Source organism: Chamaea fasciata, unplaced genomic scaffold (assembly GCF_029207755.1).
Source record: "Chamaea fasciata isolate MVZ Bird 193981 ecotype frontalis unplaced genomic scaffold, bChaFas1.0.hap1 SCAF_8, whole genome shotgun sequence".
Lineage (NCBI taxonomy): Eukaryota > Metazoa > Chordata > Aves > Passeriformes > Sylviidae > Chamaea > Chamaea fasciata.
Window position 1 is genome coordinate 12,696,950 of NW_027094093.1, and position 19,232 is coordinate 12,716,181.

Consider the following 19,232-nt stretch of genomic DNA (forward strand, 5'->3'; position numbering starts at 1 on the left):
ATAACACTTTGTGGTGTTGAAAGACTGAAGTCTTTAAAAAAAAAAGTGAAACCAGAGGAAACCCCCTCTTTCCTGGTAAATTCTGCCATTGTAAAGCCTCTATGCTGTTGCGGGTTTTTTGGTTGTCATAATGAGATTCGGTGTTGGTCCTTCCTTACTAGTCCCAAATGCCAGGATGCTGTTTGTGCTTGTTTCCTGCCCTTTAAGTAGGTCTGAATCAGAAAAAGTTCCAACTCTCCTGGACTGAAATGCTGATCTTGTCTGTGTCTGTGGTAGAGAGCTGCAGTGTGTGTGGGGGAGCCCCCGCACAGCCTGGCTCTGTGCACGCCCCTGCAGCAGCTGGTTGGTGCATCAGGCAGGCTTGGGACCTGAAGAATCTGATGTTTTCTGCTCACACTTCTGCTGAGTCTTGTGAGGTGTTTTAACCTGTGCTACCTGAGGTGTATGTGTAGGGTGAGGAGTTCAGATGGTCTTTGGAGCATCGCTCTAGCCATCATCCTCAGGTGTGCAATGCAAAATGTTAAGCAAGTTGATCGCACTCTTTTCCTTGAGTGTCTATTTTGGGAGTGCCCTTTTCCATGTTTCCTGTCGTTAGCATCAACAAAGATAATTAAAAACAATCTACTTCTGTTTAATTTTTTTTTTAACGTTTCCTTGTCCCCAGAAGTTTGGTTCCTTGGTGTGACGTACCGTACTTCAGTATGTGAAAGCCAGTCCTTGAAATAAGGGTGTTCAGTAATCCGGGCTTGTCTGTGTGTACCAACCATGCCCTTTTTATCTGCCTAAGTTTAGAAATCAGAAGTTAATGAAGAGCTTGTCTTGACTAGACACTGATTTTTTTTCTGACTATACAAAGTCTATAAAAGTTTGCCTGTATCTCCTTCTTAGCCAGCAAAGTTGGTTTTGGTACAACAAAGATTTAAATGGAAAAGAATAAATGCATAAAGAAAATTTATGAGTTGATTTTAAATACTTCAGTGCTGTGCCCATAAATTTCTAACAATTTAAGCACTGTAACATCAAGAAATATATGAACAGTGACCTCTGTTCAATAGGCTGATAACCTTGAATCTAACAGAAGCAAAAGTCAATATTTTCTGGTTTTGACCAGTTCAACAAACACCATAAATACCTTTAGCTGACAATTCTTTCCATTCCTGCTCTCAGTAAAGGAACACAAAGTAGGAGTGTTTGAAGTAAGTCCCAAGTTCCTGTAGCAGCCCACAATCTCTTACAGGTCCTTGATAGTCCGTCCTCTGCGTAAGCTGCCTTTCACCTTGTGCTGGCTGCGTTAAGGTGCCTGCGGAGCTCTCGTGTTGACCGTGCTCCTGACTCAAGATAACAATGGTTTGTGGGCTGTTCTCCGGCATACTAATGAATGTCTTGAAGAAAAAGACTTGAGATGTTTTTGAACTTAAACATATGTTCTGTGAGGAATTCTGGAAAGGTGAGAAGCTTCAAACCCTCGTGAAGCATGTCAGGGTAGAAGCTGGTTTCTGCCTTTTGCTGCTCTTGTCATTTTCTTCAGGGTTTAAGATTTCAAAGCCAAATAAATTATGCTTCTGTCTGAGGGCAAAATATTATTAATGATTCCAGAGCTTAATTTCCTTGTAGCTTCAGGTTGAAGAATGTTTGCCAGTTTTTGAATGTTTCAGTATATTCACAGTAGTCTAAGCGTCCTAAAAATGTTTATAGGAAGAAAATTGTTGTAATGTGCTGTAAGAGACAGGCTCTATGGCTTCTGTCTTTTCCCAGATTTAAGGTACTGAAAAGTTCTCCAGAACTGTTTCAGTAATATCTGCAGTAGAAATGGCATCCCTGCTAGGTAGAAAAGTGGATACATTGCATGTGTTAGGGGATTACCAAGTAGCAGATCTTTTTCAGGGAGAACGTAAAGCGGAGTCTGAAATAAGCAATTTTGCTGTGGGAAGTCTGTTATATCTGAATTTGGGGGATAAATACCACATCATTAGTTTGCTTTACTGTTGCTTTTGCTGCAGAGTTTCCTGTGTTATTCTGTGCAGATACTTTACTTTGACAGCCCAGATAAACAAAAGCCAGACGCTCATACCCAGAAAAAAATCCCTGAACTCCAGTCTAGGGCAAAGATAAAGAATTCAGGCTTTTTCAGTTCCATGAATAGACACTGGCCACTGGAAAAGATTATGTGTGACTAAGGCTGTGGTGATTTCTGTTCTGACATAATTGCTAAACAGTAACATGAACTTACTTATTTTTTTCTTTCAATGGAGACAGTCGTTTAGGAAGTGAAAAATATATTTAAAAATATTGGAAAAATGCTAGACTAGTTTTAATCTTATAATTTAGTCACTCTTTCAGATTAAGTAAACTGGTATTTTTCCAAGACCTTGAAAAGTTGCATGTCTAAAATCCTACTGAGTCAGTGAAGGCCAGCTACTCCCTTCCCTGTACTTTTCTAGAAATCTGGGTTTAAACGACCTTTGGTGCATGTTGGAATAATTTTTAAATAAAGTGGAAGGTATACTTAAAGCTGGCTTGCAAAATACTTTTCATTGAAATTTTTTCTTGCTCTGCGTTGTGAGTGTGTGAGTAGATTGTCTCTGAGGTGATTCAACTGTGTGTAAAGACTGGAATTCCTGTTTGCTCACGGTGTAAAATAAGCAAAAATCGTTTCATCTTGAGACAAGAAGACAGTGCAAACCAGTCAGTGTGATTTGAAGCCATAAGGTTGTTCTTTGCCATGTGAATTCTCACAGAAAATCATAATCTTCAACTTTATTAATTTCGTGGAAGCTCTAAGATTCTTTTAAAATAAGCATTTGGAGTTGAGGGTAATTTTTTTATGCTTTGTCCTCCACTAATGTGTTTAGATTAGCAGATTAGGTTCTCCCTTAAGTGAGTGTTAAACATATTCCATGATTTGACACTTTTATGGTATTTAATGGTTTCATCACATTTTATGCTACTTTGCAACTACTTTTGAGTATTTGAGCTTAACAGCTTTTTCAGAAGACTTTTTGTGTGTGCTTGCACCCTTGCGTTTCCATATAGATCACACTGACTGGATTTTGCTTTAATATGAAATGAAAAGTTTTTGGAAATGGCTCTAAGTTGAAGTCTGATGACAAAGATGAGTTATTTTAAAGCTTAATGAAGTGAATGCTAAAATGCCATGACATTTTGCTGTTTTTACAAGACCAAGAAACCTGCTGCAGTCTCTCGCTATAAAGCCTTTAATTGTTTCTTAAGTGCCAAGTTGTGTGATAAAATGTCATCAGTCCTGTGTAATCACTGAGCTAAGAAACTGTTACAGTTTTTTTTTAACATACCAGAGGGGCTTTTTCACAGCTAGCAGGTTATTTAGGAATTCCATATTGGTCAGATTGATAACCTTTTCCCACTGCCTTCTTGGTATATGCCTTTTGTTTTAATTCTGTCTCGTTAAAAACCAGTGGGAGTTTAGCAGAGGGGGGGAAAGATGGAAGAAAGAAACCTGCTGGACTAGACAGACTTTTACAATGAAAACAAATGTCCTAAGTGTGTACCGGCTGAAAACAGCTATTCAACAGTGTTTAGGAAAATGCTGAATCACTGTGAGAGGTAGATTCTTTTTCTTGTTTAGTTGTATGCATTGGGGGAAGCTCTGATTAGTGGCCCAAGTAGTCAAAGGTCAACTTGCTATGGCTGCAGTTGAGACTTCAGGACACTTGGGTTTAATTCCGCAGTTTGTCCTTCTCTGACCCTGGCTGAGTCAATGTTCTCATCGCAGATTCAGCTCGAATCTCTTCCCATATCAGCTGAAAAATGCTCAGCCTCTTGATGTAAAGCAGTATTAACTGTTCAAATTCACTTGATGTTTTTTAATTTTGACCCAAAATTAAGGTGTTGCTAGCTTTCTTACCACCATGTCTCGTGCTCTTCACTAGATGGATAAAATTTTGCATCTGTGGTAATGTCTGGTTTCCATGAGGTTTGCACAGCAAACTGGTCAGGTGGTCCTCAGAAACATTTAGAAAGTTGTAGAAATAAGGCAGTGACATGGTTTATTGGCAATAAACTCAGGTATTTTTTCATAAAATCTGGCAGCGTTTGGGAACTACATAATTTGTCAGCTGCTAGCAATAAATCTCTGCCATCCTGGTTCTTTGCTGCGTGGCTTCTCTTGCATAAGCTGGGTTCTTCTAAGGCAACACTTCCTTTGAGAGTAAATTTGGGTAAAAGGAGAACAAGGCCTTCAGTACAGAATTTGAGTTGACAATTTACTTTTTGGCCTCTCCATCCGTCGCTATTTCCATTAATTCCAATTAGTGAAATTCCTGGTATGGCAGATGCATCTGGTCAGAGGTGTATAATACTAATGTAAGGCTGCAATGGGGGCACATGTTGGTAGCCAGGAGCCAGTGAGGTTGTGGCAGGAGGGTCAGCTGGTCCCAGAGGAAGCCATGGACTATGTACCAAAGTGGTCTGAGACGGCAGTGCCTGAGTGGAAAGCAAAAGGTGAACCTTTAGCACAGCATGACTCAATCACAGCTGCCACATGATCTGGCTCTGTTGCACTTATTTAGTGCTAGCAGACCACTGGTTCTTCAGAATGAAGCTGAAACACCAGGAGACCCTAGGACTGCTGAAGAAAACTCAACAGGAAAAGGCTTCACTGATCAGCCTTGTTCAGCCGACAACACTGTGTTAGAAAGTGAGCAAGGGAAGAAAACGGATTTCATATTTACTTGCTTGCTCGAAGGCTAGATTGAGAAGGAAATACCATGTATATCAATGTACAGAAAAAAGACGCTTGAATTTTCTAGTCTGTTTTGAGGGCAAAGGACATCGTAGTGAACATAAGTTATTTTGTCATCTGCGTGTGCAGTCAATCACTTTGAAATGGGTATCAGTACTAGCATTCATTTTAGTTTTGGCACTACTTCTCAATCAAAGCCTGGCTCTGTGTAATTGCCAGCACTTGAAACTGTGATGTTAGTCAGCAAAAGCAGACAAAACCAAAATAATTTTCATCAGTGAAGGCTAAGGACATGTAGTACTGTGAACAGATTATTCCAGATTTTAACACTGAGTATAAACTGTAAAGGATTTATTGTCAAAATATATTTTACTGTGTATCTTGAGGTACATCTTATGTTCTGTAAAATAATTAGTGATTATGATGGCTTTTATTTCCCCTCTTTTTCTTAGGAGGAGAGGAAAATATGTAAATTTACCACAGATGTAAATTTCTGGAGCATTTTTTACTTTCCTGCCTCTTTCCCAGAAGTTCTGCTGTATTCTCTTGTGCAAATTTCCATTATTTCATCTTCCCGTCTTTAATATACTACTCCAGTGGTTGTGTTTTGGAGCCCATCTGGAGGGCTTCTCATGTGGGTGTTTGTTGTAAAGCATTGGGCTGTGCAGCCTGCCTGACCAAACGTTCCCTGGCTTTGTGTTGCACTGCGCTGCTCCTGAGCTCCTGCTCAGAAAGTCTCCCGCCCATTTCAGGTTGGTTTACACCTTCGTGTCCTCATGTCTAATCCTTAGGCAGACAATTTATTTGTTTTTCTGACCAGTCAGTGCAGAGCCCTGCTGTTCAGTTGGTCAAACATGCTACAAACCAGAATACTGGAAGTATAAATAATGTGGGAGATTACCAGTAGTTAAGCTTTTTTTCCTCCCACTCTAAGTTGCTATTGAGGGTGGTCTGTCTGAAGAAGCATGACTTCCTTCAAAAGACATCTGCTTATGATATATTTTAATATAAGTGGATACACTGTAGAAATATTTGTAATTAAAGCCTCTGAGGAGAAAAAGATTAAAAAAGCAACATTAGAGTTCTTGCTAAGTAATGATTTCTTCAAGATTCTGTTTCTCTGTACATCAAACCAGAATTCAGCTATCAGTATTTGAGAAGATACACTCAGAGGATCTTCCTGATATATACCTTCCTTCTAATAGCATGTGTCTTCATAATGCAAACTATCTCATAACCCTGTCTCGAGGGCAATGATATTTCCCCCTATTGTGTAAATAAAAGAGCTCCACAGAAAGCTGACAGGGCCAAAATAAAACAGGTTTTGTGTCTATGGCTGTTCTGATGAAAATCTCACTAATTGAAAGGGCAAGTTACAGAAAAAAATGTCAGTCTTTGAAAACAAATCTGTTGCAGCCTACTGAGATTCCCAGTTGAATGTATGGTGGCCTGTATTTAAAGAAATCCCATTACAGGCGAACAAATGCTCAGAAACTTTTTTTTCCTTGCCTTTTTTAAAAGTCGTTACCTATATGGACTTAAAGGCAGTTGATGTAATTACCAACATGGTGCCCCTGTGTGTGGTCTGTGATGCCAGCAGGTCTGTTCTTGTAGATTGCGTGCTGGTTTGTCTTCAGTCAGACTGTTCTCACATTCTTTTACTTGTGACTATTGAGTCACAAAATGTTTTGCCTGGCATTAGTCATAGAGTGGCAAGTGTTTTATTTATTTATCTTTGTTCCCAATGGTTAGACCATGGAGTAACATTCGAGTAACTTTTAAGTCTTTTTTTTTTTTTTCTTGTTCCTTTCCCCCTCTGTTTGCACTCGATGTGAATTCTATGTACTGCATTGAATAGACGCAAGGTCAGGAAGCATCAGTTAAGTACTAATGCAAGTGACTTCCGATGCTATTAGTGAAAACATGACTCATGTTCTAAGGATTTGCAGTTGGATTCCTGTAACTTTTGGTATTTCTCTTTCATTGTTTTCAATAGTTGTTTTCCTAGAACATGCAGTGATCGTGAAAGAATTGCTATATTAAAACCTGCAGCGATGTATTCATTTGTTTAAACTCATCCTAGTATGGCTGAATTGTGTGGTAGTCGCATTCGCCATTTCTGACATAGTGGGATGCACTTGTAATTTTCTGCTGTTCTTTGCTGTTCAGAAATATCTTTAGTGGGGGGAGGAAAGGCAAATACTCAAATAGTAAACATCTCAAGGTGTTTTTGTAGTGAACAGACAGATTTCACTTATCAGTGTGAATCAGTTCTCTGTTTCTGAGCAGGTGGAAATAACATCATGATTACAGGGAGAAAATACTGAAAAAATCTATATAGCGTTTTTTCCCTGATAACGTTCAGATCTTTTTTTGTTGACAGTAGAACTGACTAATTCTAAGATGGTAAATCACCTGAGCAGTATGCCAAAAGGAAATTCTTGAAGCCCTGGTCCTCTTTCTTGTGGCTGTGTAGGGGTGTGGGGATGAACTCTATGCCCCCAGACCACTGTGACAGTATGTATGAACCAGAGGATGGACTTGGGAAACGATGGACAATTCCCAGTTCCTTTGTGATTCCAGGAAAGTCATTTATTGTAGGCTGTTAACCCATTCTCCTCCTGGAGTATAACAACAACTCATAGTCTGTTTGGAGTGAAGTCTGTTACAGGTGTGTGTGGTGATCAGACTCACCGGGAGTGGCAGCCAAGCAGGAGAGCTGAGAACATTTACTGTTTCTTGGAGGACTGCTTGGAGCACCCATATTTGATTCAAATGCCACTCATATTTGTTTCTGAAACTGTATATAAAAGTTCGTTTTTGGATACATAGAGGTGTAAAATGGGCTGGAGAGCAGCAAAACTCATTTTGAGGTTTGTTTTTTTTTTCTGGTTTATGATAGGGAATTGAAGAGCTTGCCGTGCTCTTGTTGGTTTTTCCCGTGGTAGAACTTCTGGGAACGGTGCCTTCTCCTCTTGTCTTTGTTAGAAATCTCTGCAGGATGAGACAACAGAAGCTTGAATTCATTTTATTTTTGTTGAATTATTTTGACATCGTTTGTCTGGTATGCAAATACAGGAGGAATGGAAAATTGACATTTCATTATTAATCCTTCATAATTTGTTGTTTAAGTTTAATTTTTTGTCCTCTTCAGTGTCAGCCTATCTGTTGCTTCTACAGTTTCTCCAGTAGCAAATTTTTCAGTGGTGTATGACGTGTAGGGATTCAGTTGCCATTTATTTATTTCAAAATCTCTCATGAAATTTCATAAAAGGGTTAATTAGAAAAGATCTGAATGTCTAATGAGTTCTATGTGATGAACAAACAGAGTTTACTATGAAATTTGCCTTATAAAGGTAAATTCAGGGTTTTAAAGGATGACTTCAGCCATGTCCTGTATGTCCTGTGAAACCTATGCTGCCACTTACTTTGGTGCTAGGTCTTGGTTGCGTTTGTATGCTGGGACATTTCATGTCTGGGCAGATACACTGCATAGCTTGATCTGTAAATGGCTTCTGCATTTTACTGATTTGAGGATACATTGCTGGTGCAGCTTGGATCTGTGAAATCTGTAAGGAAAAATCTGTAAGCACCGTACAGTGGACTGCTCATGGCTCCCTAATATCTGGTGAGCACACATGTCGGCAGGGACTTTGCCCTTCGTGTTTCTGACAGGTAGCAAGTGAACTGGATGTATCAAATAGAACAGTTCAGGAGCCTCAGTCTTCAAAGGAGAAGTTATTTCTTTTAATTGCTCTTGCTGTTTAATGAAGATCTTAACATTAAGGTATTTCCTTGGGTCTATTTGGATCTATTTGAACTGAAGACAAACAAGAGAATCCAGTAGTTCTAGTCTTGTCCTACCATCTCACCTGCCTTGGAGACAAAAAAGAGCAAGTAGCCCAGCTGAGAAATAATTTTTGTGGCTTGTTTGCTGCACATTGAGTACTTGGAGACATGCAAGGATTGCAGAACGGTTGAGGTTGAGAGGGACCTCTGAAGGTCATCTTGTCCAACTCCTTGCTGAGGCAGGGTCACCTAGAGCTGCCTGGGACTGTATCTAGATGGTTTTCTAATATCTCCAATCAAGGAGAAGCAGCTTTGGAATTGTTTCCAGCTAAGCTGCTACAGAGAGTGTTGGTGGCTGCCCTCAAATGCTGCAGGTGCGCAGCTGCCAAGGGACAGGGAGATGTGTTTCGGCACTGAATGCACCCTGCATACCTCTCCGTTCCCGTGATGACTGAAAACTGACAAACAACATTATCCATGTGGAACATGTGGAAATCCAAATGAGCAACCGTATTTTACCTTGAAGAGTAAGATTTCTGTTGAAATAGGTCAGCTTACAAAGAGGGACTCCAGCACTTTTGTGTGATTTTTGTAATAGTTTTTTGTAGTTCTTCTTTTGGGCAAGGTTTAAGGCATATAAGCATACTCACCTAGGCTAGGGGCTGCTTTCAAGACCTGACCTAGAAGTATTCCAGCACTAAAAGTTCTTGAATCTGAGTAGTTTCCACTGCCAGGAAGAAAAAAATCCCAGAGCAGGAATGTACTGAAATGAGCAGTAACTGAAGCAGCTCATCTATTCTGTTGTTCTGCAAGATGGTTTCTGTACATCTGAATGCCCTACCCAATTTTCTTCGGCACTTCAGCTTCAACAATGAACATACAGAGGCCATAGAGAAAAATAAAGTAGCTTTTGTTCCATGTCCCCTGTTCTCCAGATGTTCTGTGCCATCAGGGAAGGGGTCAGCAGAGTATTGCAGTGGGTACTGCTCCCACAGGGGCCATGCTTCTCCAAGCTATAATCGAAGCAGGAATGTGCAGTGATCAGCATGAAAACTCTAGTTGTTGGATGAGTAACCTTTATTTTTTGTTGGAAAAGTTTCCCACTGAGATCATCTGACATTAAATTGTGTCAAGTTAACTTGTATTTTTATTACTTTGCAAGAAAATTGATAGACACTCAGGTTGCTAGCTCTGTGTTGTGTTTTCTCATGCTTGCCCCATCCTCCCCTCTGCAGGTATTCTTATAGGGCAATGCAGTCTTTTTAAATCAGAAAAGCCTTTGGTAGTTACTTGTGTTTTCTGTAGTACATGTATGGTTGGACAGCATCTAGAAAGACTCTTAATAGCTTCTCTTTTTTTGAGTATCTTCTCATTCTTACCTCTCAACCTTGATCCTAGGAGTTTTATAGAAAGACTGAAAGACCTGAAAAGTAAGCAATTAAAGCTGTCTCAGTCAGTGGAGCACAGACATGATACATATCATTATTTTTTTTCTGAGTCCAAGGCAAATTCAAAAGGTTTTGTTTTGGTCTTTTTTCTTCTTCTGTTAGTTCATGGGCTCAAAGGGGTTTTTTGTTGTTTTTTTTAACATATTGAGGTATTACTGAAGTGGACTTTCCTGGAATTACTTTTCTTTTTGAATAAGGAAACCAGATTTATGTGGCTGTTTCAGAAATTCTGTTCTTTTAAAATAATTTTTCACAAAGGCAAGTTATGAAAGGGCTTATCTTGCAGCAATTTGAGCATTTTGTAAACAGCCAGATCTTGGATGGCCTTAGCCCCACTCAGCTATCATATGCAACAGGTTTTAAAACCTTCCTGCTGTCCCTCAGAGCAGATACGTCCTATTTCACAAGGCTGTATACTTTTGTCCTATTGTGTCTTGAAAATTGTAATTCTGTGGCAGTTTTTTTGTCTTTGAATTTTCAAGAAGTTAGTCAGATCCAGTTCCCTTACGGCAGCAGGGTCCTGTCCTTTCGTACGCTGTTTCTTGGCCAGTCCCATGTCATGGAGCAGAGAATGCAGCACAGATGCTTCACGCCTGGCATACTCAGCTGTTCTGAGAATAAAACTACAGCGTGCAACTGGCAAGTTCTGCTGGAGGCAGCATGTGCTGGCTGTTAATGTGTGACCTTTTTGTACTCAGTAACTTGACTAACTCTGCTCAGAGTGATTTTAAAAAAAATTGGATATGAAATTTAGGCGACTGACTTTTTGAATATCAAGTGAGTCACTGCCTCATAATAAATGTGTTTATCATTGCAGAACTGTAGTACCAGATGGAAAGTGTTAATAGTGCACTGACCAGAGTTCAGAGAGGTGGGTGAGCAGCATGGACTGCCAGCCAGGTTCTTGGAGTGTGTGGAGCTGCAAGTGTTTGAATTACACCGGTTTAAGAAGTTCCTTCTCCTCAGCTGAGAGTTTTACCCCCACTGAGCTGACACGCAGCTCGACTGATCACACACGCTCTATCAGACCAGTAGAAAAATCAGCCAAGTTGGGCTATTTTAGTTGCTGCTGCTACAGAATAAACAGGGAAGCACTGACAGAGTGCTGGCCTGAAAAGTACAGCAATTTATGGTTGTCTCAGCATAAAAGAATTACAAATTTTGACTCCTAATGAATAGTAAAATAGAAGTGAGCCTTAGAAGTGAGACACATGTATCCAAGTCTCTTGGTTTTTCTTACCCACTCACTGTGCTGGTGACAGAGTGAAGCAGTGTTTTTGCACTAAGTCTGCCTTGCTGAAACATGGTTTCTTTGGGGCCAGTGCTGAAGAATGATCAAAGAAATAAACCATCTGTGAGGAGTTATTTTATACAGTACCTTTAATAATTTACAATTACATATGCTATAATTTTACTTTAAGTTCAAAATCTGTTTTTCCCAAAAGACCAATCTACTTCATCTTGCATCTTTTTGCTGCCAGTGCTTTGATGGGAGTTTAAGAACTGAATGAAATCTACTTGTTGAAATATGCAGTACAAATTCTTGCTGTGACTGGATGTCTGCCGAGCTGCACTTCTGACTAGTATCTAAGTGCCTTGTAATTACACATCTAGCTTTTTTTGAATGTATCTTTTCAGAAGACCTTCATGATCTTTTTATTAAAGTTAATATTTTATGCATGGAATCACTGACAAAAATTATTTTTCTTTCTTTGGCTAAAGCTACACAGAGTGAGGAGCGGCTGTGTGCATTTAAAGACCCATATCAGCAGGACCATGGAATCAGTGAGAGCCGAATCTCCCAGGAGAATGGCACCATTTTGTGCCTGAAAGGTAGTACCTGCTATGGACTTTGGGAAAAAACACGAGAAGGAGACATACATCTTGTAAAACAAGGTATGTAAACAGTTCAGGTTTAGTGCAGTAGTTTTGTTAGTTATTTCACCTCTTTGTGATCTAGCCAGCTGATACAAAGCTGCACAGCTGCAAAACTGGATTTCTTGCACGTTTTCGAAATGCATAATTTTAAGCTTCCCTTTTAACAATTTTTAATGTGTACAGAAAGTTTGTTTGAAATGGATGACTTCTAAAAGAGACCAAAGACATCAATGTACAGTTGAAAGAAGCATTCAAATTTCTTGTTATATAGGATGTCCAGAGGAAGATGGCTTTCTTGAATTTCAGTGGATGTATATTGATGCAATGATAAATTTAACAGTGTCTTGCTAAGTACAAAGTGTATATTCATCTTGATTGGATGTTTGTTTACAAAGGAAATTGCAGCTGTAGTTCGCATATCAGTACTGTAATTCAGGGCTGTTCTGTGGGGAGAATGAAGGTAGGAGGGGTGAAGGGCTTTGCAGTTTCTGGAGACATGTTTTGGTTACCATTTTCAGGGACTTTGCTCTTTTTACTTGGATGCAAGTTAATGTCTTATAAGGCTGAATGAAAATGCAGCTGGTATTACAAACAGCCTGTGGAGTTGTAGTCCATGATTCCTGTTTGATCTGGCAATCTGGGGAAGGGAGCAGCCTGGCTGCTCACCTCTGCCCCACTGCTGTCTCTTTCCCTTCCAGGTATTTGTGGATAAATGACATTTAACTGCTTTTGACCCTACATGGGAACAAACAGTTGCTGCAGGGACAAAGGAGCTGGTATTAACCAGACAATAAATTGTGATCCTGTAGAAAAGTCCATTGATGCTGACAATGAGGAAGGGCAGAATTTTGAAAATTATGCGAGGAGCACCAAGGTGTAGATGCAGTCCTGTGGCCTGAGGAAGGGACTAGGTCACAATTCATTTAGACCGTGGACCAGGGAGTGGTGATATGGTCTGTGGTATCAGAGGGATGAGGAATGGCATACTTCTGCTTAGAAGGCTCAGAAATTCAGGGTTATCATATTAAGGCAACAACTGGACACCTCTGTTGGCATTCATCCCTGCCCACATTTTCTTCTCCTTGGCTATGGGGAGTTCCAAAATTCTTCAGGTTTTGTTTTAAAAGGTGGTAGTAAAGTCAGACAAGCAAGTTATGATAACTGTCTTCACCCCACTCTGTAATATTTAATTAGATAATGTATGGATTTCTGTAGGAGTGTTTATCCAGTCAGAACTAATTTAATGCTTACTTTTAAAAAAAATCTGTCATTTGCTTCTTTTTACAGGTTGCTGGTCTCATATAGGAGACCCACAGGAGTGTCACTTTGAAGAGTGTATAGTTACAACCACCCCTTCCTTGATTCAGAATGGAACATACCGCTTCTGCTGCTGTAGTACAGACTTGTGCAATGTCAACTTCACAGAAAACTTCCCACCTCCTGACCCTACTGATACAACACCTTACAGTAAGTTTGTGTCTCTGTCTTTTCATGGTATAAAGATTTTAGGGGAAGAGCCTTTTATGGTACTGTTAAATGTGAAACCTGTGACCTTTCTGTGTAACAGAGATGGCAAACAGAGCAGAGCTTTCCCTTAGGAAGTTTGTTGCACTCATATTCCACATTGCTCCACAAAGAACGAGTTAAATGCTTACAGGAGGATTGTTTGTATAGGCAACTGCTGAATGCAGATTATATTTTTTAAAATGGTCTCTAATCTTGTGTGTTTTGTTATTTTGATGCCCAACCTCATAAGCCTAAGGAGGTATTCAGAAGATTCACGACTTCTGTTGAGAACAGGCCAGTGGTTTCATTAACACTATGGTACCTTTGGAAAGTTTGGCCTGTCTGTTCAGTCATGAATCACAGGTAGTTTTGAGTGATAGAACTGGTCTTGTATCAGACTGCTGAAGTTCTCTCCAACAGTCTCTGAAATCTGACTTCTTTCTTTTGCCTGTCTCTGGTAAGGGCTACCTTTGACATGATGTTCAAAGAATACTAGTTTAAGCAATGTAATTTTCTGTTCAGTTATTTATTATAAAATCAGCCTAACATACAGATCCAAATCAAGGGATCAGACCCCTTAATCTGGTATGACAGAAAGAAGCAAGATCATAACTAGCAGGCACACTGTTATGCTTTGTTCCGAAAGTGAAGAACCTGTTAAGAAGCAGAGTTAGTGGCCTATTCTAAACATTTGGATGGCCTTTGCTGAATAAGAATTGTGAAAGGGAAGTTGAATAAAGTTAGGTATGTAAATCGAGGATAACTGTTCTGTATGTCAAGAGTTCTTTATCAGTGGAAAGTATTTTGTGAAATGAAGGTGTGTATTTGGATAGCATTTACAGCTGTAGAGTGCAAAAAGAATAGTTTGTGTTTGGGAATGATAGTGTGTGAATTAACATCAGTGTGAAGATACTGATACTTATCACTGGTGCTTTCAAAAATGGCTGTAGGGTCTAGTATTTGTAAGGAAGTTGGATCAAACTGAGGGTTTGGCATGCTAAAAACTAGCAGTCTTTAACTTGGAAAGTGTGTACAATCTGAATGAGTAAAGAAAGTTGGTAAATGCTGCCTTTTGCTTGAGAGTACTGTTTGTAGAACCAGTAAACAATCACCATTTAGAATCAGTGTCACTGTGCAGTGCAGAACAGACTCTGCTTGACTTTGGTAAGAGCATCAGATTGGGCTCTCCAAATGTGACTGGAGTTAGTGCTGTGCGGGGAAATCAGCCAGGAGGAAAACCAGATGTAAAGGTAATTCCTTGTCCCTTTCTGTCTCCCCAAAACAGAAAGACCAAGTTCTTACAAAATGACTTGTGCTTGTTCTTCTCAAATGATAAAATTACAAGCTGAATTAATTCAGTTTTTGAGTGATGAGATCTTCAAATAATTTTAGATGGAATTTTTGATACCGAAAGATCTATCTTGACTTGCTAAGGGGGACGAGAATTAAATCTGTAACCCAGGCCTTAATACACCCAGCTGTAATTGAGTGCTGCAGCATGCGTTTGTACTGACTCAAACTGTTTTGTGTTGTTGTGTCACCTTCCATTTTCATAATAGGCAAATTTGGCTTTGGGCATAAGCACAAGCAAAGTGGGTTGCTTCGTAGCGCAGTTGTCTGTCTGCTTTGACTGGGTTAAGAGATGGAGCTGGGCCATCCCAGCAGCAAGGATGGCCTCGTTTGCCACTCTGGTGTTTTATTTGTAAAGCTCTATCCTTGCTGCATCCAGCAGAGCTGGGGCTGCTCCTGGCTGTTCACATCCAGCACTCTGGTAGCACTGTGGAGGTACAGGATACTTGAGAAAGCTGGAGGGGTGAAAAAGCAGGGAGGCTGCAGCACACGGACCCGTGCAGTGTTACTCCAAGTGGTGGAGTGTTCATGGTCTTTCAGATCCTTCCAGAGCCCATTTTAGTGCTGGAAGATTATATTTTGGCACGTTAAGTACAGAATTCTTGCTTTGGCAAGGTTGAGTTTTCAGAGTGTTTTTGGGAAGCTTTGTATTAGCTACTGGATACCTTTCTTGGGCACTCTTCCAGCCTTTCTGTTATAGTTGACAGAAGCTATAAGGACATTAGCAAGGTTAGCTGCACAGGCTGTGGCAATCTGTGTTACCATACCTTTTAGATTATTAAATTGAACAAGTCACAGTCACATGGGAAATCTTCTGCAGGAGGTTATTTCACTATAGCCTGTGAACTGTACAAGTACTATTTTTCATCTATATTTTTGATAAATAGTTCTTGAATGGCCCAAAGTAAGGTAAGAGACCTCCTAGAACTGTACTTAGGACCCTGGAAATTTCGAAGTGGTGGTGACTGGTATAAAATTATATGAAGCCTGCATTCAGCCAACCATTAATGAAGTATTTGTAAATGTTTTTTTTTTTCTCCTTTCCAGTAAAATCATACAGAATAAAAAGTTCCTGGAATGACAAGTAGAAATTCAGCTGTAGTTTAAAAACTAATGGAACCTGAAGACCTTGCTGATGACCCAAATCAATTTAAAACTTCATTTTTAAGTAAAATTGTAGTTGCTCTTTTAAAGATGTTTCACTGCAGCTATATGAAGGATCTGTGGAAACAGCAGAATAATGTTTGGCCCTTGGGCTAAATCCACCCAGAAAAATAGTGGAGGAATATAATGATTTCTTTATACAATCTTTTGGTTGCAATTTTTCTATGATACTTAACAGTGGTGTGTTGAAAGATCCAGCTAGATATAAATGATTCAAGAAGACAAAATAAAGTTAAGATCTTAACACATGTTAGATATATCGAATTATCATTGTCATAACATATAGCAATTAGAAAAATTAAGTGTAATATGTAAGATAATGTCAAAGTTGTTTTTAGGATGTCAAAACACTTATCTCTCAACTGTATCTGTGCAGAACAGAACAAGTTGTTGTTTTTTTTTTTTTTAATTTATGTTTGATTAGGGTATAAATACATGTAATCCAACTCCAACCTGTCTTGTAACGAAATTTTTATAAAAATGAATAATGAGATTGAGGACAAACAGGTTCTTTGAAGCCTGAAGTCTAATCCTTACTGTTTCTTAATGTGCAGCTGGTAATTTAAAGCAATCATACATCTGAGTAGTCATAATACTCATCTCTTCTATCTGAAAAGATAATCCAGGCAGATTTGAGTAGCTGTTGGTTGGTAATCCCTCTAGCTAGAATTTTGCAAACACTGTAGGATGGGTGAGAGTCTAGAACCCACAGTCTGGAGGTATTAAAAAGGCAGAGATTAAGATAGCTGTTTCCTGATGCCAGGAGAAGTAGTGGTTGGAGAATGGTGTTTATTTCTGATTTCTAGATTTGGCTGTGGAGTTTGAAGCTACTCAAACGCAGAAGTTCAGAAACAACCACTCATCCTCTAACTTGCCCTTTTGGGGAAAGATAGGCTTTCATCTTCTGTGATAAATAACTCATGGATAGATTCACTGTTCCTCCACCTTATATGTTCACAAAAAATAGACCAAAAATATTCTATCATAACTTCAGCTACTATATGAGTATACTTCAGTATACTCATATACCCCTTAACCCTATCTAAAAGGGGCCAACTATGGCTTCCTGGGTCAGTGTTTTGAGATGTGTTTATTCTGTTGGCTTTGTCAAATACTTAATTCGACTTGCTAAATATCTGCTTGTTATGACTACAGAATGCTTCCTAAATTCTGAGACTGTTTTGAAGACAAATTCATTAGTTTCTCAATCATTCATAATAGCCAGTTAAATAGAAATTATGTAGCTAAAGACTTAAATGATCTCCCTTGTTGGTCATAGATATAGTGCTGTAATGAAACATTCATGTTAAAATAACATCAAAATGAAAAAGCAATTTTTAATTATTTTTTTCCCTCAAGGCTGCTTCCTGGTGCTGCAAATAAATTAATGTAGCAGCTACTGAGTGTTAAGAATGTATTTTTCTATGACAGGTGATGTATTTGTGTGATATATGGAAAAAATCCCTGGCAGCAAAAGTTGAGCAGTTACTGGTACATGCAGTTGAAAATTATACGGGATTTTCATCTCATAACAACAAATGGTGGCTGCAATTTTTAGAGGATTTAGGAAACCTCTTGAATAAGAACACCTGAGTTGTGGATAGAAAGAGACCACCTCACACAGACAAGGAAGTTATTCTTCACTCTGAAACAGTGATAACAGGCTTATCTTTCCAGTGTAATATCCTTGCCTCTCTTTGCCAGCCTTCTTGCTATGTCTATAAAATAGGTATGTAAAAGTCTGACTTGAATGCTCATGGAATTGTGTGGAAACTTTGACAAAAGCTACCATTAAAGAAAAAGAAGTAATTACTAATGTATGTGGCTGGGACAGGTTAATTATGGTAGTAATGAGACAGTTTCCATTTAACTATTGTTTTTGAGAGGCAGCAGTTAGACTCATGTAGCTGTGGGCACATGGCCCGATCTAACTCCCACTGAAGCTGAATTAGATCATGTCAGGCTAATTTTGGAAAGCTGTAACCCCGCTCACTCTCAGTTGTCTTGAACTGCTTTTTCTGGAGAACAGCATCTGATATTAGTTTATAATTGAAATGCGTTTACTTCAGCTGGGTTGCAGCACCTGATCAGCTATGTTTGTAGCTGATGTTTAAGCTGGTCTTCAATTTCTGATCTGCCTGATCTAAAAACCACTCTGTAAATAAGCTTTTTCCTTCGCGTGCATTATTCTTTTTGTTAGATGTAAGTTACAAACCTTTGCAAGGTGGCAGGTCTCAGGTTTTTAAAGATGGAGGTGGGAGTGGTCTGCACGAGGATTAAAACTTGTACCCTTGAAATGACTGGGAGTCAGTCAGGCAGCTTCAGTGAAGGGATGAGGCATTCTGTGTCATTAATGTACCTTCGCCATGCTATAAGGCGGGGGGGAAATACTAAGACAGTAATTAAGGACCTTAATATCTCCTAAAAAAAGAAGTTTGCTTTGAGACAGCTAAGCATTTGATGCAAGAGGACAACACTGTGCCTCTGAGGAAGTTGCTTTCGGACACTGTAGAAAGTGAAGTTGCTGAACTGCTGAAGGAGATACAGGTGAATGGAGATTTCTTAGTACATGTCTCTTTTAAAAGAGATTGTATGTGGAGCAGCTGATAGAGGGGGGGGAAATGAAATATAGGCCTTTTAAAAAACAATTCTTTACTATACTTGGCTTCATTGTGAAATATTTGGATTTTTAGCCAGCTGTTGACAAAAATATATTTTCCTGAACGTTCAGTTGCCTTTCTGTCTGAAATTTAGTGCCTAGTGGGGCGTTTATTGCTGTTTATTTGGTTACAGGAAGTTAATTAACTGCGGAGGGGGCTGTGACACTGGGTACACATTGCTACAAATGCTTAGTGATAAGATTTCCGAAACGTGTGCTAATTAAGGCTATGTCTTGTGTCATTGCAACTGAGGGAAAAGTGATGGTGTTGTGGATTGGTGTAGGGGAGAAAGGGTAGAAGTGAAAGTTATTGCAGGAGGCACAGTATTAAAGCAATTGCAATAGAAGGTTATTTAGAAATTCAAGTGAAAGCCTTAACTTCTGTAGAACCGGTGGAACGCTTTGCAAGTCTCTCAAGATAACTAGTAATGCTTGTCGAGTAACTTCAGTTTCCCATTAAATCTGAATCTATCAAAAGCAGAATCTCTTAAAGATTGTTGGTAGCAGACTTACTGTTTTAACTTCTAAGACATCATAGTCTCCTGAGATTAAATTTAAATCTTTACTGAATTTAAAAGTAAAGCTTTGATGTGAAATTGGAGTCTTGCATATGAAATGTTAGCTGGGAAGGCAGAACCTCCTTAGGCAGAAAACTGTATGTGTAAATTTTTTCCTCTTACAGAAACATTTAATCAGAAAGATGAAATTGAAGTGTTTT

The 19,232-nt window shown here is 39.2% G+C and overlaps 1 protein-coding gene across 1 annotated transcript in view; it reads left to right on the forward strand.

The window, feature by feature from the left end:
• Nucleotides 1-19,232, forward strand: part of BMPR2 (bone morphogenetic protein receptor type 2) — a 107,010-nt gene that overhangs the window by 40,857 nt on the left and 46,921 nt on the right. Inside the window, exons 2-3 of the mRNA XM_066189703.1 lie at nucleotides 11,680-11,853; nucleotides 13,123-13,302. Of these exons, the coding sequence (XP_066045800.1) occupies nucleotides 11,680-11,853; nucleotides 13,123-13,302 (354 nt within the window). The remainder of the gene's footprint in view (nucleotides 1-11,679; nucleotides 11,854-13,122; nucleotides 13,303-19,232) is intronic.